The 27188-nt window shown below is 39.9% G+C and overlaps 1 protein-coding gene and 1 long non-coding RNA gene across 2 annotated transcripts in view; one reads left to right on the forward strand and one right to left on the reverse strand.

Moving 5' to 3' along the window:
- Positions 1 to 25989, forward strand: part of MET (MET proto-oncogene, receptor tyrosine kinase) — an 83468-nt gene extending 57479 nt beyond the window's left edge. The window contains exons 12-20 of the mRNA NM_001002963.1: positions 1215 to 1371; positions 1575 to 1715; positions 4768 to 4998; positions 7286 to 7366; positions 9179 to 9360; positions 13935 to 14044; positions 15245 to 15410; positions 25322 to 25458; positions 25568 to 25989. Coding sequence (NP_001002963.1) covers positions 1215 to 1371; positions 1575 to 1715; positions 4768 to 4998; positions 7286 to 7366; positions 9179 to 9360; positions 13935 to 14044; positions 15245 to 15410; positions 25322 to 25458; positions 25568 to 25778 — 1416 coding nt within the window. The 3' untranslated portion in view covers positions 25779 to 25989. The remainder of the gene's footprint in view (positions 1 to 1214; positions 1372 to 1574; positions 1716 to 4767; positions 4999 to 7285; positions 7367 to 9178; positions 9361 to 13934; positions 14045 to 15244; positions 15411 to 25321; positions 25459 to 25567) is intronic.
- LOC111098848 overlaps positions 1 to 27188 on the reverse strand; it is a 53922-nt gene that overhangs the window by 22347 nt on the left and 4387 nt on the right. The window lies entirely within an intron of this gene.

Below are 27188 nucleotides of genomic sequence, written 5' to 3' on the forward strand. Positions count from 1 at the left end.
CATGTTGCGCCATACAACTCACACATTTAAAGTATACATACAGTTCAGTGGTTTGGGGTATTTTTCTATTAATTTTTAAAGTGGCAAAATACACGTATCATAAAATTTGCCATTTTAACCATTTTTCAGTATACAACTCAGTGGCATTAATTACATTCACAATATTGTGCAACCATCACCACTATCTAATTCCAAAACCTTTTCATCACCCCAAACAGAAACCCTAGAACCATTAAGCCATACCGTCATACTCTCTCTTCTTCTTACCCAGCCCTGGGTAACCTCTAATCTATTTTCTGTCTTTATGAACTTGGTTATTCTAAATATTTCATATAAGTGGAATCATACAATATTTATCCTTGTGAGTCTGTGGCTTATTTTACTTACTGTGTTTACATGGTTCACCCATGTGCTAGTATGTGTCCGAACTTCATTACTTTTTTAAGGCTGAATCATATTCCATCGTACAGATATGCCACATTTTGTTTAAGAATGAGTAAATTTTAAAGGGTTCCTGAAGTCTTCTAAAAAGTTATAAAATGGGAGGGGGGGGAGAGTTATAAAATGGGAAAGGACAAAAAAAAATTAGAAAGTTTAAGGCTGAATCATGATAACAGAGTTTGAAATTCAAAGGGACCATGAATCCTAAAAAATCATAGCATGTTATGATCCAGAAGGATCCTCAAAGATTTCTTTGACATCTCAAAACTTAAACAAAAATATTTTGCAACTTTATTATTCCACCTGATTATTTACCTCTTAGGGGAAATCCTCTCTGCCCCCTACCTGACCCTTTAAGGCAGAGTGAATGTCTTGTGGTGTCTGTTTCTTATCGATCCTTCATAGTTCTAAGGTACATTTCCTATTGTGTTATCACTTACTTATGTGTTTGTCTCTTTCTGCAGTTAAGTTCCTCAAGATGAGAAACTGTTTTTTGTTTTGTTTTGTTTTGTTTTAAGAAAAAGAAAAACTGGTTTTTATCTTTTTATCTGGTTACAAGTACAGTCAAGTATCACATCAGTACTTTAGGGATCGGTAGCCCCTAGTTATTTGAACACTGAAGCGGAATTGTGGAATATTTTACCAACTGAAGGCATTTATGGCCCCTTCTTGGACACTAGTAATCAGCTAGCGCTTTGGGTGACTCAGCCTGGGTAGTATATTTTGTATTTATCATGGCTAAATTCTGACTTCTCTGTATTTGTCATTTTTAGTGGAAGCAAGCAGTTTCTTCAACCGTCCTTGGAAAAGTAATAGTTCAACCAGATCAGAATTTCACAGGATTGATTGCTGGTGTTATCTCAATATCAACAATAGTCTTATTATTACTCGGACTTTTCCTGTGGCTGAAAAGGAAAAAGCAAATTAAAGGTGCATTTTTTTGCTGTTGTTACTATTTGCTTTAAGAAGCTGCCTCAAATATACAGTCATTACAGTTTAAAATTGCCGTAGATTCGTGTGTGTTGTCTTATGTGCAATCCACGAGCCCATGAGTTCTGGTCACTGGGTCAAGGTCTACGAGGACCCATGATAGCCAAGTCTTTAACGAGCTCTTTCTCTCTCTCTGTTTTAAGATCTGGGCAGTGAATTAGTTCGCTATGATGCAAGAGTACACACTCCTCATTTGGATAGGCTTGTAAGTGCCCGAAGTGTAAGCCCAACTACAGAAATGGTTTCAAATGAATCTGTAGACTACCGAGCTACTTTTCCAGAAGGTATATTTCAGTTTATCATTCTAAGAAATACCTATACATATACCTCAGTGGGTTGTGGCATTGTTGTTTATTTTTGGTTTCACCTTCATATTTATATAAAAATAAAAAAAAGAAGTATTTTTATCTTCTTTGGCCAAAGAAGTAATTTAACTTGACGCAGAATTATATGGCTCTTATTTTTAAATGGACTCATGTGTATATTACATTAGATCTTTAAAGTCTTTCAGTTTTCTTCTCACAAAAAAAAGGTTAATTTTAAAATCATTTGAAAATAAATAAAATAAATAAAATAAAATCATTTGAGCAAAGGTAAGGTCTTTATCATCTGAGTTCAATGCTAAGAAATTGTGAAGCTCTCTTTAACAACCCAGGAAGAGTTAAGATACAAAATTTATATCTATTTAAATATAAGTGGGCACTGATACATTTTTTTTAACTGTTAATCCTCAAGCATTTAAATTATACCTTTTAGTATTCTTTTAAAGGATTCTCAGTGAGCTGTAGCTACACAGCCTTTTACCCACCAACATTCCAGGACTTGAATATATTCTGAGTCTTCTCCAATAAAAACCTTCAATTATGCCATTTAAAAAGGAGTGGTTAGCACCATCTGCTTTGCAAAACAGTAGGCCTAATAATGGTCGGGTTAACCAGAGAATTTCACATTGTTTTATTTGAAATCTCCTGGTAAAAGCAAAATGTCTGTATTGTATCTGCTTCATTATCTTTAGAAGTTCCAGGACGTGAGTCAAGTACAAGCACTTCCCTGGTTGAATATTTACCATTGGACAAATAAAATGAGTCACAGATAGTTGAGGGTACTGGAAAACTAGAAATTGCTCATCAAAACAAGTACAAGAGCAATGAGGCACTTAACATTTTAACTTTTTCAACCCTCACTGCCTCATATTTTTGGAAGGTTATATTAGTCTGCAGAGATACATATAAATATTGTCTTGGCCCACATGATTCCATTTGCCCTTGAAGATCCATGCCCTTAACAACATGAATAAATCAAACTCAGTTTATAGCTTTGGAATTTACATCTATTAGTATTTTATATTCACACTTAATAGCTCTAATCTGAGATCATTCTAATTCACAAGTAATTTTTTTTAAAGTTTATTTAATCTTCCTTCAACCTTGTTACTGAACAAACCTCTTTCATCATTGCTAAGAAGCTTGAGTTTCTTTTTTATATATATATTTTAGTTAAATTCAATTTGCCAACATAGAATATAACACCCGGTGCTCATCCCATCAAGTGCCCTCCTTGGTGCCCATTACACAATGAAGGCTTGAGTTTCATTGCCTTTCCTTCATTGAAACTGAACCTTCAAGACATGGAAAACTAAAATAGACAAAAGAAGGTCATTGGGAGAGGAGAATGAGGGAATGTGCAGCCAGCATCTAATGAAGAGACAACTACACAGCTTTTCTCTCTACGTCTGGTGGAGACGGCCTCCCCATCGGTCTCTCTTGCAGAATTCTGTGTGGTGTTACAACAGAATCACACATTGGTGGTTTAAATGGGGTTTGGCACGTGTTTGAACTTAGCCTCAAGGCCAGTAGAATTTCTATGCCAGAGGACTTTTCTCCTGTGTCTTAGCAAGGATTTCTCTCAGTCTCTGCGCCCCTGAGAATTTAGAACTCTGATCTCCAGGTGCAAAGATTTGGGAAGTGGAGGTGCAGGAACTGAGCTCAGAGAGGCTTATTTGCATTTCTTCCACTGGGGAAGTTTTGGAGAACCTGACTCTAGGATTAAAGTACCCAGGCACCCAGCTAGGCTTCTTTCTTCCCTGGCCTATCCAACATTCCAGGTACTCTCACTCGAGGTTCTGCATTCTTCCTCTAATGATGCCACTGTCTTATTTCCAGCTAGTTATTGTAACCAGAGGTGGCCCCCAAAGCTTTTATGGAACCACCGTTAGATTGACTGCTTTAGCCAAATTGATAATAACCTAACTGTCCACTATGGAAAATACTCAAAATGCTTAAATGGGGTCAGGAATAGTCAGAGTACCATCAGCTTTTTTATGCCCCTCTCTCAGTTCTAATTTTCCTAGTCATTTGCACACAAGCTATGGTGATCTTTTGGTGTCAACAGGGACCTTCCCAAACCCTCTCCACTCTTCACAAATTATATACTAATATATTCAACACCCTGCCTAGTTTATCTTCACATCAGTTGCAGATATGATGCCCTCTCCTTCACATGTTTGGATTCCCAGTGGAAAGGGCAAAGCAGCTGATGGCTTCTCTGCCCTGTTTCTCGCTAAGAAATTTATCCTCAGCCCCACAGTTTCTTATGAAAAAGCTTCACCTTGCAGTAGAGAACTTTGCCTGAGGCTCTTATACAGCTTTGGTTGTAAAGATCAACTTAGAAGGAATGCTGATCCCTTTCCAAATGCCCTCAACTAAGCAGTGGGAATGATACACTACCCCAATTCTCACCTTCTCTGAACAGCGATCCCATTAAATCTGCCATCATCACACAGGGAAGAATTTACCACTAATGTGAGAAGCCTTCAATTCTGAAAATTTAACCATTATATATTTCTAATTATATATATAGATATCATAGTTCACTATACTATATTTTTCCTTGGCCAGGAATCTGTTGAGCAATACTAATTAATTCCATTAATAAGCACCAGTCTCTCAAAAGCGAACTACTTTTGCTGCTTCCCAGCCTTAAGAATATAGAGTATATTAAAAAATAAACCTCAAGCATGGATTTTTGCTATATATGAAAAGAGAAACGTCTAAGGAAATGAGAGTAAACAATGTTTCAAAGTTAATGCTTATTTAAAAGAAAATTTATGAACATTTTGTTGTAACTCTTGTCTACGTAAGCCAATATCTTTTCCCAACTTATCATTATTAAACCAATTCCTCTGTAAAACAGGCTCTGTCTGACTTTAATGACAAAACTACCATTCCTCAAATTATAAAATCCAGACTTCTTTATTAATTTAATGTGCTACGTGTTGTAGTCTCCACTAAGTGAGATTTCACTGTTGTTTTCTAATAATGTCGCTTTATCTTACAGACCAGTTTCCTAATTCATCTCAGAATGGATCATGCAGACAAGTACAATATCCTCTGACGGACCTGTCCCCCATGCTTACTAGTGGGGACTCTGATATATCCAGTCCATTATTGCAAAATACTGTCCACATTGACCTCAGTGCTCTAAATCCAGAGCTGGTGCAGGCAGTCCAGCATGTAGTGATTGGGCCCAGTAGCCTGATTGTGCATTTCAATGAAGTCATAGGAAGAGGTAAGTATTTCCACTCAGCTTTTTGTTAAATACAATTTTCCAGTAAGCATTTTATCTTCTGCCTTTGCAGATTAGAAGCTTAGACAATGGTGAATGCAACTGACAGAGCAGTGATAACAAGTGAACTTGATTTCTGTTCTGCAGAAATACAGCCCTACAAATCATATCTCTGGGGTTTGTCCCTGTGCAGGGAGGCAATTTGATAATCTCCCAAATATGAAAAATATATCACATTCTTTCCTCATCTTTTTCATAATGGCAACTCTAGTTTCTTAAAGGTGCCGTTTACTTCTTTATGAAATCAGTAAGTTCCAATATTTTTACTCATATCTTCTAATCTTTCTTCACCCTGAGAACACTGACTAACTCTATGAAGTCCTGGTTTATAGCAGTTTGTACCCTGCTGGACAGCCTCAAAAGATGGAATTTACTGCATTCCCCTGATCTGAAGCAACATATATCATCTCTACAATGCACTCCAATTTCTTTATACAAAGAGGATGAATATTTGTAATAAGCCAGCCAGAGCAGCAATAACAGCTTGCATACACAGTGTTTGAGGAAATATTTAGCAAGAAAAGAAAGCAACCAGAAGCCAGGAAATGAACTGTGCTCCTCTCTTTTTTTCTAAAAAGCTTTTGCCATTGATACTGGCTGAATGGCCTCTGATCCCTTTTATTCTATATGTGCTGCAAGAGGTAGCAGGCCCCTGCCAGCATGATGCAGAAGAAGCTGATGGGACAATTTGCCTTATATGAAGGCAAAAGCTTTCCCATTTTCCTGTGATAGCATCCACACATTCCTCTATAACAGATTCCAGATTTTAATCTTTAGCATGTTCCCTTCCCTAATAGTAGCTTCACTATTAACAAACCTGTTTTACATCAGAGTAATATATAGTTCTATGACTTGCCTATAAATCCCAGAAATTGTGCCAGTTTTACAGTATGTGGCCTCATCAAGTATGTCCTAATTCTATACATTGTAAAATTAGAATTCTTAATTTTCATCAGTAAATGGCAATTATTTCTCTTTGGAAGTTGTAACCATGAATGGTTCTGTATATATTAAGTATTATTTATTTATATGTTTTTCCCAGTAGAATATGAGCCCTCAAGAGCATAGATTCTATTTTATTCATCTTTACATTACAAGAGGGTACGCTAATGCCTGACACTCACATACTAGGAACTCAGGGAATCTTGGCTGCATGGATGAATTAATTAATGAGTGACTTACACAGCTATCAGACATTTGGCACCTCTGGGGAAAATTACTGCCACTGGATGAAAGGCTACCATTGGAAGTGATGTGACTAAAGCCAGAGAGAACTAGATAAAATGACTCAGAGTGAATTTGCTTCATTTGGGCAGTTGCCTTTCAGTTTCTGCCAACCTGGATTACCAATTAACCAGTGACTAATAGGGGAAATCCTTATTCTATAATGGTAATATTATTTCTAATGGTAACATTTTTATTTCAGTTTAGTTTACTGGAATATAGGGAGCTTATTTTATTGCATTTCTTCATGTGGCAAAACTTTATTTTCATGTATAAAAGATTATTTGATCCTTAAAAATAATAAATTCTTTTTTAAAAAATATTGTATTTATTTATTCGTGAGAGGCAGAGACACAGGCAGAGGGAGAAGCAGGCTCACTGCAGAGGGTGCCCGATGTGGGACTCGATCCCTGGATCCTGGCATCATGACCTGAGCCAAAGGCAGATGTTCAACCCATGCACCCCTATAAATTTCTTTTTTAAAGGACTTATTTATTTTAGAGAGGGCATACCCACATGCACAGTGGGAAGGGTTAGAGGGAGAGAGAGAATCTTAAACAGATTCTGTAGTCAGCATAGAGCCCAATGCAAGGCTTAATCCCATGACCTCAAGGTCAGGACCTGAGCCGAAACCAAGAGTTGGATGCTTAACCAACTGAGCCATCCAGGCACCTCAAAAATGATAAATTTATTTTATGAGGCCAGTGTTACTCTTGTGTTCAGTAGTTCCACTGTGGTTGAATATTTTGCTGTATTAGGCTTTAATAACAGTATTATCACCTAATTTTTTTTACCATGTATTAAATAATCATATTGCTTATATCTTAGGGTGAAATATATTACATCTACATATTTTACAGACACATGGTGGTACTATTAACAACCGAAAGTATAAGAAACAATGCACCTTTTTGCCATGCAGGAAAAAGGAGAAAATGAAGGCCTTTGCAAGTGGTATTGCCTAATTAAAAGTAATACAGCACTAACCAAATTCCCTTTCACGTAGGACATTTTGGGTGTGTATACCATGGGACTTTGTTGGACAATGACGACAAAAAAATTCACTGTGCTGTGAAATCCCTGAATAGTAAGTGATATTTTATTTAACAGTGGAGTACGCATTCGTGGTTTGCTAACTAATAAATAGTTCATAATAAAATGCTGATTTATACTTTCCTTTGTGGAAAAAAATGACTGTTGCTGGAATTAGGGATCTAATCCTGAAAATTTGTTTGGTCTAAATTCTGATTGAAATATTTCATCAGAAATTATTTCTCAGAGCCCTCATAAATAAGAATTTGGAGAAATGAGGTTCTTGGATGAACTGAATGTCACTTAACTATGTTTGGCTTATAATACTTGTTTTGCAAGTGACATTTGTGGAAACTATTGGAAACATGTTGGCACATATAGTAGTAATGACTCATTTTACCCAAAGGAATTACTATAATTATTATTTTTACCACAACTTTCATTAAAAAGACTTAAAAATGAAATAAGACAAACAGGAGAAAAATATGCCAGCAGAAATTGAAAAATCGAAGCGTGGCAGTGTCTCTTTTATCATTTTGGGGGGGAATGAGGTACTCTACATAAATGAATGTCCTAAACAAGGGATACCTACCCCCTTTTAATGCTAGAATTTTTTTTAATTTTAGATGTTATTGAGAAACTACCTGTTAAATGGAATGTATTCTCTGTTTAAGAAACAGGGAATGCTTCCAGATATTAATTAAGATTATTGATGACCAGGAGCCATAATTAAGGTATAAATCTTGTACAACCCAATGTAATCCTCATACTAGAGTTTTCCGGGCTCTACCTTTGCTGACAGTGTCACGTCAAGTCAGTATGCTTGCCTTGTCGACACATATTGCTAAATTTCTGCATATAATTTACAGCAGCCTGAAGTGTTGACTAACTATATTACAAATTTATATTAGAGTTTATAAGCTGTTAGTGCACAAGTGAAAGGTTTTCTTCCAAGATACGTTATTGTCAGAACTCTTTCAACCTATTTTACATAAGTCTCCATGCTGAACAGTGTTCTATATGGTTGATTTTTGTTGGAAGTCTGACCACGATGTAATTAAAGGGACAGTTTATGTGAAACCTAACTACACGGTAGAGGACTAAGTATGATTGTCAATAAATCTGCCTTACAAGATAGCACCGCTGCCCATTGTACTCAGAACTATCTTAACAGCAAGAAATCCTTCTCTTTCCCTGGTGACCATTAATCTCTGTTCCATCCACATGGACTTCCAGGTCTCAGAATTCATTGCACTGTAAAAGAATATCATCACTGACACTGGGACTAGTAGTCAGGTTAATAAGTTAAAGGTCATTACCCTTTCATCAATGCTGGCTAGTGTCTCTCAGAATCTCTATCTGGAAATAATTAGAAGCTGTCATACCAGAAAAATCTACTTAGATATCATATGACTATTGGTCTTCAAACCCTTCTAGTCTAGGGATCAGAAAACTATGGCCCAGTGATTGTTTTCATAGATAATTGTGGCTGCTTTTGCACTACATTGGCAGAGTTCAGTATTTGCAACAGAGACCACGTGGCCCACAAAGCCAAAAAATATTTACTATCTGGCCCTTTATAGAAATTTGCCAACCGCTGCCCTAGGCGGTCGCTAAAGAGGTGGACTGGCCTGCTTCCCTCTGTTTTTTCTATGAGACAAACTAATTGCTAGAGTTTGGGGGTGACTTGAAGTCACATTACAGGGTGACATCATTTACTCAAATGTATTATAAAAAACACTCTGAGAATGGGTTGTCAGGACAAGATTCAGCCTGTGGTTTTACTCCGTAACTCTCCCTATCTGAACTTGACAAAATATTTATTAGTCCATAATGAAGTTAATGTCTCTCCTGCTGGATTTCTCAGGAATCACTGACATAGGAGAAGTTTCCCAGTTTCTGACCGAGGGAATCATCATGAAAGATTTTAGTCATCCAAACGTACTCTCACTCTTGGGAATCTGCCTTCGAAGTGAGGGGTCTCCACTGGTGGTCCTACCATACATGAAACATGGAGATCTTCGAAATTTCATTAGAAATGAGACTCATGTAAGTATATTACCAAGCTTACTAATCAATAAACTAGCTGTCAACCAGCAAGTCTTCCAAAATGTTCCTATTTAAAAGCATTTAAAGAAGCACGTGTAAAATGTTTGCATTATTCGAATAGATTATAGAGCCTGATTCAATTCACTTATACCTCAAAATCCCTTATCCTGGTGAGAACATAGTGGTACCTAGAAGGGTTTTTCAAGGGCAATGATTCTTACCTGTCCTGCAAGTCGCCTTGATCTCCCATCCTTCTGATAGGTACATTTAATCATCTTTGAGTGCCTCCTGTGCCAGAAACAGCAAAGCACAGGGGCAGGAGGAGCTGGAGCCCACATGGAGTTTTAACTCTAGAAGGCAAACACTGAAGAATTCATTAAAACTGAGGCCCTTAGTATTCTTCAAACTCTCCTAACTTCAAACTCTCCTAGCTCAGGACCTGTGCATTTGCTGTTCCGTCTGCCTGGAACACTTTCCCCAGCGTTGCCACATATGTCACTTCACATCAGCCTCAGCTTTTGCCCTAATGTCATCTTCAAAATGAGGCTTCCCTGACCTGTCTGAAATTGCAGCTGACCCATCCCACCCTCATGCTTCTCTCTGTCTCCTCTCCCCCGCTTTATTTTTCTCCATCACTCTTATCATCATCTGATACCCTGGGCCTAAGCAGTATGATACTGTAGTCGTCAGCCACATGTAAAATGTGGCTAGCCTGAATTGAGATGTGCTATAAGTGTGCTCTAAGCCCCCAGTTTTGAATATTTAGTATAAAAGCAGAAAGGTAAAATATCTCCTAATTGTTTATATTGATGACATGTTGAAATGATAATATTTGGGATATGTTGGGTTGATAAATGTATTATGAAAGTTAATTTCACCTCTTTCTACTTTTTTAATGTGACTATTGGAACATAGATTATATATGTGGTTTGCATATTGAACAGTGCAATAGTAGGCAATAAGCGAATAGATAATAGCTATATAATGTGTTATATATGGATGTGCGTGCACACACACACACACACACACCGTTAGAACGTAAGCTCATGACAGTAAGGATTTCTGTGTATTTTGTTCATTTCTTTAGCTTTAACACCTACAATGTGTTCAGCACACAGGCCCTCAGTAATATTTGTTGAATGAATGAGCTAGGATTACAAAGAGGCACTCAGGCTCTTGCAGGTGAGAGTTTTCTTAGTGACATTTATGCCTAAAGAGTGAACAAGTGATGGTCAGGCCAGGGCCAGGGAGGGAAGAGGAAGGAGTCCCCAGAACTGAAGTCACAGATGATCTCAGGCTTCTTGGCTCTAGTGTCCAGGCCTCTATGGGAGTGAATGGAGTAGATTTACTCTTGATCAAAAACGTCATATACATGGGGTCAGATTCACAAAAGAAATAACTTCTGGAAGGGTAAAGAAATATTTTGTGTTTACCCAAAGAATGAAATACCCCCTCGCAGTGAATTTTTGCGCAGAAGGTGAATTTACCTTCCAAAGAGCTGCCCCGACAGATCGCACGTTTCTAATTTAAGTCTTGTCATTATCCTGATGATGAGTTCATCTGATTGGATATGCTACCTTCTTGAGAGTAGTATTCCCCCAGCATCAAACCATGATAGAGATTTCCTTTTACACAGTACCATGGCCTATATTTATAGTCCAGGGAGGCTATACTATAACCACTACCAGTTACATCCAAAAAATAAGCCGGCCTCTCCACATGCTGTGTGCAGTAAGGGGGCTGCAGCCCTCCTTGTAGGGCCCCTCCTCGTAGGGCTACCTCTGGAGCTCACAGACCACCACAGTGGCTGCCCAAGAAGAGATACCCTCTTCCTAAAGGCCAGGCGCCAGCAGAGCTACCAGCCAGTGACATCTGTGTGATTTCAGATCTAGTTTTTATAGTTAGTTGCTAAAGGCATTCCTCTGTCCATCCAATTTTGTGGATGGAATTTCTGGAGAATGAGATTTCCTGTGTTCTGTGAGGATCCAAGCCACTGGAGTTGCAGGCGGTTGCTTTAGTAGCAGCAGGAGGGCTTCTAATGTGATTGATATCACTACAGTGGGGGCTTTAAACCCAACAGATTTAGGTTCCACCACTTAATATCTGAATGGTTTTGAGTTATTTAATTCTCTCTGAACTTCCTATATTAACCTTGTATTTCTTTCCTTTTTTGTTGTTTCAAGTTTTTATTTAAATTCCAGTTACGGGCAGGCCCGGTGGCTCAGTGGTTTAGCACCGCCTTCGCCCCAGGGCGTGATCCTGGAGACCCAGGATCCAGTCCCATGTTGGGCTCCCTGCGTGGAGCCCGCTTCTCCCTCTGCCTATGTCTCTGTCTCTCTCTCATAAATAAATAAATAAATAAATAAGTAATATTAGTTTCAAGTGTAGAACTTACTGATTCATCACTTACATACAACACCTGAGCTCATCACAAGTGCCCTGCTTATTAATACCATCACCCATTTAGCCCATCCCTACCTGCCTACATCCAGGAACCTTCGGTTTTTTCTCTATAGCTAAAAATTGCTTTTATGGTTTGCCTTTCTCCCTTTTTTGGGGTTTTTTTTTTTTTTTTTTTTTTTTTTTTTTTTTTTTTTTGCTTTTCCCTATGTTCATCTGTTTGTTGTTTTTTTTTTTTTTTGAAGATTTTATTTATTTATTCATGAAAGACACAGAGAGGGAGAGAGGCTATATATATATATATATATAACAACTTCTTTATCCATTCATCAGTCAACGGGTGTTTGGGCTCTTTTCATAATTTGGCTATTGTTGATAATGCTGTTATAAGCAGGTGCATGTGCCCCTTCAAATCGGTATTTTTGTATCTTTTGGATAAATACCTATTAGTGCAATTGTTGAGTCACAGAATAGTTCTAGTTTTAGCTTTTTGAGGAACTTCCACACGGTTTTCCAGGGTGGCTGCCCCAGTTTGCATTCCCACCAACAGTGTAAGAGGGTTTCCCTTTCTCTGCATCCTCACCAACACCTGTTGTTTCCAGTGTCGTTAATTCTAGCCATTCCAACAAGTGTGAGATGGGATCCCATTGTCGTTTTGATCTCTATTTCCCTGATGATCAGTGATGTTGAGCATCTTTTCATGTGTCTGTTAGCCATCTGGATCTCTCCTTCAGGAAAATATCTATTCATGTCTTCTGCCTATTTCTTAACTGGATTATTTTTGGGGTGAGTTTGGTATGTTCTTTACTGACTTTGAATACTAGGCCTTTATCAGATACGTCATTTGCAAATATCTTCTCCCATTCCTTTGGTTGCCTTTTAGTTTTGTTGTTTCCTTTGCTGTGCAGAAGCTTTTTATCTTGATGAAGTCCCAGGAGTTCATGTTTTCTTTTGTTTCCCTTGCCTCCGGAGACATGTCTAGTAAGAAGTTGCTACAGCCAAAGTCAAAAAGGTTGCAGCCTGTGTTCTCTAGGATTTTGGTGGTTTGCTGTCTCCCATTTAGGTCTTTCATCCATTTTGAATGTATTTTTGTGTCTGATTTAAGAAAGTGCTCTGGTTTCATTCTTCTGCATGTGGCTGTCCAATTCTCCCAACACCATTTGTTGAAGAGATTATTTTCCATGGGATATCCTTTCCTGCTTTGTCGAAGGTTAGTTGACCATACAGCCGAGGGTCCATTTCTGAGTTTTCTGTTCTATTCTATCCATCTGTGTGTCTGTTTTTGTGCCAGTACCATACTCTCTTGATGACTACAGCTTCGTTATAGAGCTTGAGGTCCGGAATTGTGATGCCACCAGCTTTGCTTTACTTTCCAAAATTGCTTTGGCTGTTTGGAGTCTTTTGTGGTTCCATAGGAATTTTAGGTTAAACATGTATTTCTGATGCTCTGACTTCTGGTTCCTTGTGGACCTTGGAGGGACTGCCCTTTTCAGAACTAGCAAATTCCTGGATAGTAAACAACTCACCTTCAAAGAACAGGCCTTTCATAAGCAAACCAACCCCAATCACATCCTTTAAAAAACTCTCACACACTGAGACACTATCCACCCGCTGTAATCACTTCAGGGCCAGGTACCAGATGACTGCAGATAGCCTCTACCGCCCCAGAACCTGCTGAAATTATTCAAAGTAGCCAGTCCTAAATCTGCTAACCCTGCCTCAGAAACTACAAAACAAGCTCTTGCCTATGTTTTCTTCTTGCTCCCTCTGCCTCCTAGGCCAACCGTTGTACTTCCCTGTGTGGCCTTGCTTGGCGCGGCGCATGTCCCCTCCTCTTGGGAACTGTCAATAACTAGCTACCTCTTCAATAGCAGTGGTCTTCCATCTGTTGGCCCCACCACACCAAAATAATTTAAAAACATTTCCATTTCCCCATCTGGAAAATGGAATCCACCCTACAGAAGTGTATAAGGATTAGCCAAAATTCACAAAAGCATCTAGCCTGGTACTTTGCAAATAACAGATGCAAATATCTAATAAATGACTGCTGTTATCAACAAGGCACAAGTTATTGTTTGAAACAAGATAATTCTTATAAACATTTCAGAATTCTGAGATCATCGTTAGATCATTAGATACTTCGCTTATGCTTTTTCAATTCTCTTTGATTGCAGAACCCAACTGTAAAAGATCTTATTGGCTTTGGTCTTCAAGTAGCCAAAGGCATGAAATATCTTGCAAGCAAAAAGTTTGTCCACAGAGACTTGGCTGCAAGAAACTGTATGTAAGTATAAGAATCTATGTGCCACAGTCCAAATTAAGTGACAAAGAGGAATCTGTTTCCCACTGTTGAAACTAGTGAGGGTGTTTTCTCTTCTTATGCAAAAGTCCTTTATTTCCCTTACAGTTTTAAATCAAAATGTAAGCACTGGGGAGGTAGGCGGGGCTTTCAGGCTTTATCAAATGGAGAATTTAAAAGGAATTCTCCAGAGGGGGTCTTAAACAGCTGTTGTGTGCTTTTGCTTTTCTTTTCCCTTCCCACCAGTAGCCCCCAGTGTTGTGGTTTCACACTGCATTAGTGTTAGGGAGGGAGAATTTGATCTTCAGCATTTTACAGTGAAAAGGAGAAGGCCGGTAACACAAATACCAACATATTGCAACTTCCTAAGACTGGATTTGAAGTCAGCCTGCAGAAGCCCTACCAAAAATGGTATTTGGGAATGAATATACAAAGAGCTTTATTTGTGTCTGGCTGCCTGGGCTGTATAATTCAACAGTCAACAGTTTGTAATGGATTCAGTGCTTTCCTCACATAGCACTGATTCATGACTTATGGTATGTGTGAATGAGAGAGCTCTGCTATTAATTTCCTACCTTGGTTTTGGTCAGTGTAACAACATAAAAGCCAGCTTAAACAAAGGATGCATAGCCTCAGATAGCGGAAATTGATTTTTGTTGAGCCTTGCTTGCTGTGTTCATCGGATGCTTTACTGTGTATCCTATTTTTCTGTTATCTCCGTGGTGGGATATGTGAATTTTCTGTAATACCCTAGCCCATTTGTGAAAGAAATGGTAGACTAACAGTCCTGTGTCATCTCTCCCCCATAAAACTGAGTATTACTAGTAAGATAACAAGGGAAGATCTGCGATTGCTTGTGGTAGTCAATTGGCAAACTTGATTTAGCAACAAAGGAAAGCTAGGAGGGGGGCCAACAAAAGAGCAATTAAAGCAAGAGATTTTCTCATGCCACATCATTCATTGATCTCTTTGCCTGGCCTGTTGAATTTGTGATATAAATGTCGAGCATTTTTGTTCAAGAATTCCCATTGAAATTTAGTGTTGATCAGTAGAGGCCAGATGAAGCCCACTCTGCAGAAGCTACAGATTTTGAATATGAAGTCCCTGTTGCTACCTATAGATAGTCAGCATCACTGTAAATTATTCTATTTCAGGCGCCAGTAATAATTTTTGTCCTTTCTATAGGCTGGATGAAAAATTCACTGTCAAGGTTGCTGATTTTGGTCTTGCCAGAGACATGTATGATAAAGAATACTACAGCGTACACAACAAAACAGGCGCCAAACTACCAGTGAAGTGGATGGCTTTAGAAAGTCTGCAAACTCAGAAGTTTACCACCAAGTCAGATGTGGTAACGTACTGATCATCCCTGACCTCTCCTCTTTTACTTTCATACCCAACATTCATAGTAGTTTTATGGCAATTTAATTTTTTTCAAAAAAAGGAAGCATTCCACACGACTAATTTCAGTTTCTTCCTAAGGATAAATGACCCGCAGCTTGTTTTCATAAATTCATTCATTTATCAAAAACCTTTGTCTAGCAGGGCGCCATGCTAAATCTCTAGAAAGTCCCGAGCTGAACCAGGCCTGAGCCTGTCCTCCAGGAGCTTTGGCTCGTCAGAGAAGAGAAGGCATGTCTGTCAGTAACTGGGATTAGTCCAGCCGCTCATAGCTCCAGGGCAGCTGAATTCCACCTCGAGAAATCTGAAAGCTATAACCGAGACAGGCCCAGCAGTGAAGGCAGCATCCCTGTACCCAGCTGGACGTGTGCCCTTCCTGGCTCCTGGCTGGCTCAGTCGGCAGAGCATGTAACTCTTAATCTCAGGGTCAGGTGGGGAGTTCGAGCCTCACCTCGGGCGTGCAGCCTACTTAAAAAAAAAATCTAGAAACGTGCCCTTCTTTATCTACAAAGGCCATCTTCTCACAGAACAAGCTTCAAAAGATGGGAAGTGTCTCTCCTACCCTGTGTCCTGAGGGTGGGAGAGACTCTCCAGGGCAGCCAGGTTTGTTACTTCCCTTCTACCTGGTGGAGGAGGCAGGGCTGGATATAGGCCTTAAAGGAGGAGAGAATGGGCCACGAAACAAATAACAACCCAGATGAGGCAGAGGGGCAGGAAAGTATATGCATCTTTCAAGTTCTAAGGAAACTGTAAGCAATGGGCGATTTGGCAGAAATAGAAGGCACAGAGGGAAATCCTGAGGATAAACTGGGAAAAATATACACACGCTAGATCACAAAGGTTCTTGGAAACCAAATGAGGGAGTCTGGAATTTCTTCTCGGGCTGTGTGGAAAAATTAAAGTCTAATCGGATAACACCACCATCTCTACTCTAAGATGTTCTGAGAGAAGTACATGCGGGAAGATGACTTTTGAGGTAGAACTTGAAATAACACAGAAACTGTAGAACAGGAAAGAGATGGAAGGAAAGGCATCTCAGAGGTATTAACAACAATATTTAGCAAGAAATTGAAGATGAGCAAGTTATATGCTAGTGCGGTAACACGTGTGTGAAGCAGAGGAGTAAAAGCTGGTTGAGGAGGAAGGATACCAGTTGAGGCTTGAACATACTGAGTTTGACTTGGGAGTAAGACATCCAAGCGAAGGTCCATCAGGCATTTGGAAATGTGGATCTGCAGCTCGTATAACCTTGTTGGTTATCTCACTGGACTTGGGCTGCCATAACCAAGTACCACAGACGGGGTGGCTCAAACAACGGACATTTATTTCTCTCAGTTCTGGAGGCTGGAAGTGTGAGATGAGGGTGCCAACATGGTCGGGTTCTGGGGAGAGCTCTCTTCCTGGCTCGCATGTAGCTCACTGTGTCCTCATGCAGGAGAAAGAGCAAGAGTAAGCTCCCAGGTGTCTCCTCTCATGAGGAAACTAATGCCATCGGGAGGGCTCTACCTTCGTCCACACTCATTACCTCCCATTAGGTAGATGAGAGTCCCCACCTCCTAATACCATCACACTGGGCATTAGAATTTCAACATATGAATAGGATTAGAGGGTCCACAGTTTAGTCCATAACAGAGGTCAAGGGTGGAAATAGGCTTTTTAGAGTCCAAAAGCAATTACTCCGGAGAACCTACACATAGGAAATGAGGGAGAAAAGCAGAGGGACAAAAAACCTAGGGAAAGAGGCTGTCATGAGAGCCGGAGGAAGAGAAAGCTTCAAGAAGAGATGGGATGTGGTCAGCAGGGTCCACTGCTCCTCAGTACACAGAAACAGTCTTGAAAGTTGAGTGACTTGAATGGCTTGGAGGTTTAGAGTGGGCCGAGGAGCCCGGGTGTTGAATGTGTAGAATACTCTTACCCTATTTGCACGTACAAGTCAAGAGGACTGTGATGTGCAGAGGTAGAGAAACAGGGATTTTCAGTCCTTGAAGATAACAAGTGAAAAGGGAAAAAATGTCAACTGGTGACACCAGCAAACAAGGTAGGCAGAAAATAATATTAATGGAGGGCATAGGGTTCCAAAGAGAAAGGGTTGGCAGCTACTGAGAGATGACAGGGGACAGAGATCTGAGTATGGCTTTGGGAAGTGAGAAGTCATCTGCCCTCCTCCCCGTGAGTCAGCAGGTTTCAAAGACACTGTGGTCTTCAAGTGAAAGCAGAATTTCAGTTCCTGAGGAAGTGGGGGAGGCATTAAAGTCTAAGTTGAGAGTGACTGGGAGTTTGTTTTCAATAAACGTGTTACAGGATGTAGTGGAGGGATGAGACCTTGGAGTGGAAAAGATTAATAAAGGACGAGATAGTACATTCTAGAGCGTAATCCCTGGGATTTTGATCCTGAAAGATTCTGAAAAAGATGAAAGAAATGGCTAAAGAGGGAGACTGGGAATGTGTTGGTGACGGTGACGGGTGAAGGCATAATAAGGCAGGGAGAATTAGCCTATCCGCAAAGAGCATACATTCCACCCCGACTGTTAGTCACCATCAGGAACCAGACCTACGCTTACAACTCAGTAAGCCAAAATAACTTGGTTTTTTATAATAGGCAAAAGATTTGAATAGACCTTTCACCAAAGAGATACGTGGATAGCTAGCAATAAACACATGGAAACATATCCCCACGCGAGGCTTGTACGTGAATGTTCACAGTCCTGTTATCCATAATAGGAAAAAACCAGGAGCAATCCTAATGTCCCTCAGCTGGTGAACGGATGAGCAAAACATGTCATTTCTATACGATGGATCACTACCAGTCAGCACTATAGGGAACTGCTTGCTGATGCCTGCAACATGGATAAACCTCAGAAATACTGTGTCCAGCAAAAGAAGGCAGACTCACAAGATTGTATATTGAATGAAATGAAATTTCTAGAAAGCAGCAAAACTAGAGAGACGACAAACAGATCAGTGGTTGCCTGGATACTGAGGGCAGGAGGAAAGATTGACCACAAACAGGAGTGGAGAACTTTCTGGGGTGTTGGAATTGGTCTAAAAACTGAATTTCGGGGGCACCGGTGTGGCTCAGTCAATTAAGCAGCCAACTCTTGATTTCTGCAGAGGTCGGAGCTCTGGGTTATGAGATGCAGCCGTGCCTCAGGCTCTGTGCTCATCCAGGAGTCCGGTTGAGATTCTCTTCTCCCTCTGCCCCTCCCCCCGCCCCCACTTGTGCATTCTCTCTCTCTCTCTCTCTCTCTCTCTCTCTCCCCCTCCCACTCTCCCTCTCAAATAACTGACTAACTAACTAAATAAATACATCTTTTTTAAAAATTGAATTGTGATGATAGCTGCACAAATAAATATACTAAACATCGTTGACTCACCCTAAAAAATGGCAGATTTTATGATACATAAGTGATACCTCAGCAAAGCTTTTTAAACAAAACCAAAAAAAGAAACTGATGAAATCTTGACTATTCAAGGCAAGAGTTGTGATTCTGAGGTTTTATTCTTTTTATTTTTTTATTTTATTTTATTTTATTTTATCTTATCTTATCTTATCTTATCTTATTTTATTTTATTATATTTTATTTTATTTTATTTTATTTTATTTTATTTTATTTTATTTTGATTCTGAGGTTTTAGACAACCCCACACACGTACACACAGCGCGGAGGCCACCACTCCTTAGACAGCAGTTGTCACTCAGATTCTTGGCTGGAAATGCGCACTGGCTCCTGACGTGCAGAGCTGGGTCTCTCTCCCTCTCACGGAAGGACACCGTATCCCATGTAAAGGGTGGACGGGAGTCCTCCGTCTGGGTGCTGCGGCGGCAAATGCTCATGGACTGTGTGGATAAGCTCGCCCTAACTTTAATTTCCAAGACCTCACAATCCTTTGAATGTTGTCATGGAACATTCCCAAAAGCACGTGATAAGCTTGTAGGTAGAGACCCCCAAGCCGAAACCTGCCTGCGTATAGGAGGGTCTACTTTCTCACCGATGCCCAGAGGGAGCTCAGCTAAAATCTGAATCCTCTTGAAGCCCATTCAAGCATAACACGAGTCTCTCATACCCAGCCTCGTACAGTGTGCAGCACTTCGTGCAAGTGCTTCCAGTAACGTCAGTATGGACCTCCCAGGTGCTCACCCAGCGGGCCTCTTCACCCTGCTGCAGCGCTCGGACGTTGTCCACCACCCTTTCCTTCTCAAAATGTTCTCCTCTGGTTTCTGGGCCACTGTACCATCTGGTTCTCCTCTTGATTCTGGGTTATGTTTTCTTTAACCTTGACGCCTTCTCTCCCGTCTCTCACATCCCACGTGCAACTGTCCCTCAGGATTTTTGAGGGGAGGAGGGAGGTCTTTAGGCATCAACCTCCCTCAATAATTTCAACCATTCCCATCAACAGTAACCGTCGAATCTCTCTTCCTGGATTGTTTTCATCAGCACCACAAAGTCACCATGTTCAAAGTCCATTTCTTTGTCCAGTCCTGTGAACTGGCAATCCTTCATTTTTTGTTTCTATTAATGGCGTCATCATTCTGCAATACCAGCTGTACCCTTTTTAATCATTATGCTATACCAGCTGTACCCTTTTTTAAGAATTGTTCTTCAAGTTTTGAAGCATCACCACCACCACCACCACTCCTAGGATATAGAAGTTCCATCATCCAGGAAAATTTCCCTGTGCCCCTTTGTAGTTAACCCCTATGCTGTCCCTAGGACCTGGAAAGCACAGGTCTGTTCCTGTCTCTATAGTTTTACCTTTTCTAGAATGTTGTATAAATGGAGTCATATACTCTTTCCATCATTCCTTAAAGGGCCTTTGATTCTGTTTCCTTTTACTTAGAATAAGGCATTTGAGGGTTATCCATGCTGTTCCAGTAGTATCAATGTATCTAGATGTTCTCCGCTTTTTTCAATTGTCGCAAAGAACCCATAAGAGAAAACTGCCCATCTCAATTATTTTTAAGTGTATGGCACTTAGTGTTAACTGACTAGAGACACGTTGTTGTGCAACCCATCTGTAGAACTTCTTCATCTTGCAAAACTGAAACTCTATACCCGTTGAAAATTCCCCGTCTCCCCCTCCCAACAGCCTATCTGTTTCTAAGAGCTTGACTACTTCAGATACCTCATGTAAGGGGAGTCATATAGTATTTGTCTTTTTGTGACTGGCTTGTTTCACTTAGCCTGATGTCCTCAAGATCCATTGTATGTTGAAGCATATGACGGGATTTTTTTTAAGGCCAAGTGATTTTCCATTATATGTTTGTACCACATTTTCTTTATTCATCTGTTGATGGGCATTAGGGTTGCTTCCATCTCTCGGCTATTGTAATAGCATCGTTATGAGCATGGATGTGAAAATATCTCAAGATACTGATTTCATTTCCTTTGATTATTTATGCATAAGTAGGATTGCTGGATCATATGGTAGTGGTTTTTTGGTAGTTTCCATTTTTAATTTTTTGAGGAATCTCCATACTGTTTTCCATAACAGAGTCACTCATCCCTTTTTATTTCTGAATGGTATTCCATTGTACAGATGTTCCACATTTTGTTTATCGTTTCACCGATTTGAAGGACAGTTGGGTTCTTTCTAGTTTGAAGCCATACTTGTACATAGTTACAAATGCTAAACATTTGCTTAAAGGTTTTGTGTGGAAAGGTTTATTTTTGGGGGGTAAAAATCCAGAAGTAGGATTACTGGGTTCTAAGATAAGTGTATATTTAACTCTATGAGACACTGCCAACTGTTTCCCACAGGGCCTGTATCATTTTATATTCCTGACAGTAAAATGTAAGAGTTCTAGTTGTTTAGCATCCTCACCTGCACTTGACATTGTCAGTTTGGAAGTTTTAGCCATTCTACTAGGCGGTAGTGGTGTCTCGTTTTCTTTTCAATTCGTATTTCCCAAGTGATTAGTGATGCTAAGCATCTTTTCATGTTTATTTGCCATCCTTCTGTCTCCTTTAGTGAACTGTGTGCTCAAATCCTTTGCCCATTTTTTTATTTTTTTATTTTATTTTATTTTATTTTTTTTATTTATGATAGTCACAGAGAGAGAGAGAGAGAGGCAGAGACACAGGCAGAGGGAGAAGCAGGCTCCATGCACCGGGAGCCCGATGTGGGATTCGATCCCGGGTCTCCAGGATCGCGCCCTGGGCCAAAGGCAGGCGCCAAACCACTGCGCCACCCAGGGATCCCCCTTTGCCCATTTTTTTTAAGTTTTAGAAGTTAATCTGTTTTTTTAATGGTTTATTTCTTTATTATTGAGTTGTTAGAATTCTTTATATATTTTTGGATTATTATTGTTAATTGTTATCAAAAATTCATGTTTTTGCAAATATTTTTTTCTAGTCTTTTCATCTTTTACTGGTATCTTTCAAAGAGCAGAAGTTTTAAATTTTTTGGAAAATTTTCTCAATTTACCAGTTGATAAAATGTTATTAATGTATCCATTTTTTTAATCAGTTGTGGATTTTTTGCAAATCATGTTGTATCTCAATTTACCCACTCTTGAGTACTTGAATCTGACTGTCTCCATTCCTTGCTTGCCTTAGCTGTGTCACTTTCTATCATTTTTTGTGGCTTATATAATACTCTGTCATGTCTAATAACTGCTTTGATCTTCACCTTTGATAAAGTTAGGTAGAGATTCTTCAGGTGAGCTCACTGCTGGTGCTCAGACACTCAGAATGGCTGGTCCGTGCACCCGTTAAATGCGAATGGCTGAGCTCTCCTGTCTAGAAACTAAAACTGACTAATGCATAAGCGTTGAACATCTACCTCTCCCTCTCTTTCTCTCTCCCCTTTTCGTTTTCTCTCTCTCCCTCTTTTTCTTCCCTTCCTCCCTCCCTTCCTCTTTCTCCTCCTTCCTTCTTTCTCTCCCTCCTACTCCCTGCCCACCCCTAGCCTCTCTTTTCTAGGTTGGCCTCATTCTCCTTCACTCTCTCCCCCACCATCTTGTCAGTCCCAAGCTATGCCAGAGAGTTTGGAATGCAGGCAGTCCTGTGCTTTTCCTGAAAGCTGCCTCCCTCTCACCGCTCCTGTCCTGAGTCCTCCAGCCCTCCTCTGATTCCCATTTCCCAAGTCCTATAATTCCTCAGAAATTTATCAATCTCTGTCTCCATTTTTGAATTTGCTTCCAAATAAACCTATAGCCAAGGCTATGGGTTAGGAGACCTAATCACAGACACAGACAAGTAACCAGCCTCTCAAAACTTTGGTTTCCTCATCCTTAGAGCATCTATAAGACCAGTTACATTACAGGGTTTTTATAAGGATTAACTAAAATAATCTTTTTTTAAAGGACATGATGGCTGTTCCTGGCTTATTGTATGATATATACTCTTTCCTACCACCCTAATTTGGGAGTCAGTCTCATTGGGTTCCATGTTGCCAAGATGCAGTAGCGCCCCTCACCTGTTCTTGTTCAGAAACTCCTCTGGCTGGTCTCCTTATGTGAATGGGCTTCCCGTATTTGTCTAAAGCGTAGTGTTTATTGTAGGTGCAATTTCCTGGAGCCCAACCGCATGTCCCATCCATTTCAGCTTAGCTCACTTTCAACACTCAAAAACTCCCACAGTATGCTCTTGTTTCAACCTTATCTATCGCTTATCCCCCTCATCTACTCTACGCATCAAGGAGAGTGACCTAATGTTCTTATGGTTGAAAAAAACGCACAAGTACCTCATCTCTAGAGCCATTCCCTCCATCCAGAGCTCTTCCTGCCTGCACATTCTATGCACCTAGAAAACAAATGCTCCCCACTCTTGAAGTCTAGGGCAGCCCAGGTGGCTCAGGGGTTTAGTGCTGCCTTCAGTCCAGGGCGTGATCCTGGAGACCCAAGATCGAGTCCCATGTCAGGCTCCCTGTATGGGGCCTGCTTCTCCCTCTGCCTGTGTGTGTCTCTGCCTCTCTCCCTCTCTCTCTCTCTCTCTCTCTCTCTGCCGCTCATGAATAAATAAATAAAATCTTTTAAAAAAAAAATCTACTGTCACTTTCCTCCTGAAGCCTTTCTCAGTACCCCAACCTTACCTCTTTGACTTTTCATAGCATTTGTACCTCTTTTCTACTATTGCTCTGTATTACTCTATCTAACTGTTCTGTGTGACAGTTGGTTGACAGTTAATACTCTTAACCCTGTTAAATCAACCTTAGGCTCATCCAGTAACTTGGACAGTAACCTACTTGTGCACCAAGTGTCAGTAGATACTTGTTATATTGATTTAAACTTCAATGCAAATTCTGTAACTTAAAGGTTAACACAGTGGAGTTGTCAGAAGTGGCTCATAAGATATTCAGTTTTTGGAAACTTCGATTTTGAAAGGCTGCAGGGGCCAACGGTTATTTAGTTCCCACCTGGGAAAGAGTGTTTTCTCTATTTAAATCAAGGCAGTCAGTGGCCTTAAAGGGTTCTTGCACTTGGCAAAGGGAAAGCCATTAATGGAGAGGGAAAGCCATTAATGGAGATTTGTATCAGCAACTACAGTATCTACCTCGTTTTTGTGGGGCTGTCACAGTGTTCAGATAGACATGCTTTATTCTCCTGGCTGAATGCTACAAGCTGCACTTGCTTCTCAATGTTCTATTTTCCTACCCTGCCTGTCTGGTCTGTGTTCTCCTTTCCCTCCAAGCCTCCTTTTTTTCAGGGCCTCCTTTCTGCCCTCCTATGCTTCTTGGTCGTCAGTGGCCTAGATGTGTTGCTAAGGAAGAGCTGATTTCCTGGGTCCTCAGCCAGCGGATCCACACATGCCGAATTACTCTCTTTGTGTCACTCTCACTTTGGCACACGTCCAGGGGGAGATAATATGTATGACCTAGTGTATTCCAAGTAAAGTGCTTTAAATCAAGAAATTGCATATTTAGTGCAGTTTAGTAGACCAAGTAAGACCCAAGAGTCAAGAACTCTTAAATGTTTATCCCAGTGTGAATTCAGATTTATTGGGGGAATTTCTAGCAAGTCACTTAACCTCTCTATGTCCCTATAATATTCCAACAAAGTACTAATACAGCTGTTTTATATTAATCTTGTACTTTAACATTCTTAAATTACATTTATTTTATTGAAATTAGTTTTCAATAGAGAACCTTCTTGCCTTGCAGTTTTATCACTTCTGATTTTTAATATGAATTTGTACTTACACTGACTTAGAGTTTGCCTTTTAACATTAACAGTTAGATGTGGTTACATTTCTTTTTGATTCTTGGTGTTTTGTTGATGGTTACATTTCTTTTTTTTTTTAAGATTTTATTTATTTATTCATGATAGACATAGAGAGAGAGAGGCAGAGACACAGGCAGAGGGAGAAGCAGGCTCTATGCCAAGAGCCCGACGCGGGACTCGATCCCGGGACTCCAGGATCGCACCCTGGGCCAAAGGCAGGCGCTAAACCGCTGAGCCACCCGGGGATCCCTATGGTTACATTTCTTAAAGAGTATTTACACTTATTAGGAAATCCAACAAATTTAAATCTTGGAAAGCTTCCTTTATCTTCTTTTATGAATCATATAAAATTGTACTGAAACTATTGGCAAAGAGAAAGATAGAGACGTGTTAATGCTTTGATCCTATGAGAACCTGAGAACTGTACTGTACTAACTGTAGATGAAATCTTAATCATCATGTGGACTTCAGACATTCTTTTTAAAAACCTTACATTTGCTTATAATCTAAACTTTATCCAATTCCGGTGCAATCATAGAATGTATAGCTTCCTAATTGCCTTTAAGGAAATGTTTGCCCCAACAAGCAATGGTATCGAATATGCTCAGCTCAATTTAGTTATCAAGACCTACTCATCACCTTTCATGTTCATACGGTCACAGTCCTCACCTGGATTCTCCCTTCCGTTGTTTGACTAGTGGTCCTTTGGCGTGCTCCTCTGGGAACTGATGACAAGAGGAGCACCACCTTATCCTGACGTCAACACCTTTGATATAACAGTTTACTTGTTGCAAGGCAGAAGGCTCCTGCAACCCGAATACTGCCCAGATCCCTTGTAAGTAGGAATTTTGACAGAAATCTCCTGTCATGCCTATATTCTTTACTTTTTCCAAAGTGCCTGCCTTCATGATGTCTGTCATAGCATTTCTTCCTTTTTGAAATAGATACGAAGTGATGCTAAAATGCTGGCACCCTAGAGCTGAACTGCGCCCATCTTTTTCTGAACTGGTCTCCAGGATATCAGCAATATTCTCTACTTTCATTGGGGAGCACTATGTCCATGTGAACGCCACTTATGTGAATGTCAAATGTGTTGCTCCATACCCTTCTCTCTTGTCATCACAAGATAACATTGATGGCGAGGGGGACACATGATGGAAGGATACCTCATCACCTCCCTTCTGAGAAACGTCATAGAACTTTCCAAACAACAGTCTACACTTTGTTCGATGTTTTTTTCACTGCCTGTCCATTGAAAGGGCACCAGATATTTTTTGCTTTTGCCAAGATTGCACTATTATAGGACTTTATATTGCTATTTAAAATGACTAGATTCTAAGGAATTTCTCCACTGACAGAGCCAGAAGCTTTGTCCCCTAGGCCAGTGACCAACAGCAACCGCACAGCTGTGATGATGCTCCTGTACATTCAGGCCAAAACCTGAATTCTAGGTTGAAATCTTTAAAAATCAGGATCCTCCATGGTTTCATATGAGAAACAGAGGCAATGAATTCTGAGGGTTCTTGATCACAGAAAATTCAGAAGAAGTGGTAAACTTCAGGACAGACATGGCCCCAGTACCAAGCCATTCAATTAGAATCAAAGTGTTTCAAAGAACTTTCATGTGTTGTATGGTCACTAACATTTTTTGTTACTGATGTTGTCATTTTCCCATTAGGCAAACATTCCCTTTTAAATTTTTGTTATCACATTCCTTTTAATGGAGAAATATCGATAGGCAACACAGTGAACATTTCAAAATGGCAGGATATGAAATTAATAGGGATATTTACATATTGTACATAGATGACATTAAGAAGGTTCTCATAAAATAGCTTAGTCACAATGAAATATTTAGTTGTCATTTAGAAATCAACTGAGAATGATACTGTTCTAATGGTTGTGGACATTTAGATGGTTTGTCTGTATTTTTTTTAATGAAGATTCTGAAAATAAAACAAGTGATTTGTGATCGGTGTTTTTAAAGGTAACCAGCATGTTTTTAAAGCAGGATACATCTAACTATAAGGTTCATTCGTTCCAATCATGGCTCACGTAGGGCAAAGAAAGGATCAATGGACTGGAAATATTAGCCTCTTTCTCAGGTGGCAGCTTCCCACTCCACAAGCAATTGGAGGTAATAAAACTTTCTGGGAGTCCAGTTTTTCATTAGGGTATGCTTTGTGTGAAGCAAGACATATTTTACAAAGAAATAAAAGCGATTGAAAGTTCCAGCCATTTCACCTGGATGAACAGTTATTCTGGGCAGGACTTTGTAATGTTTTGTTCTGTGGGATTTTGTGCTTACTACTGTATAGTGCATGTGGCACAGGATACTCTGTTTTTGTCAATGTAAACACTTAAAGTATTATATTTTTATAAAAATGTTTATTTTTAATGATATAAGAAAACTTTTGTTAGGCCACGAAAATACTGCACTGTGAACATTTCAGACAAGGTATGTCAGACTTGGATTATTAAAAACATAGTTCTCAATGGCTGTAAATAGTGATAAGGAAATGTACCGATTGCCAGTACACCCCACCCTCATTACATCACCAGGAC

This window comes from Canis lupus, chromosome 14 (assembly GCF_011100685.1).
Source record: "Canis lupus familiaris isolate Mischka breed German Shepherd chromosome 14, alternate assembly UU_Cfam_GSD_1.0, whole genome shotgun sequence".
Lineage (NCBI taxonomy): Eukaryota > Metazoa > Chordata > Mammalia > Carnivora > Canidae > Canis > Canis lupus.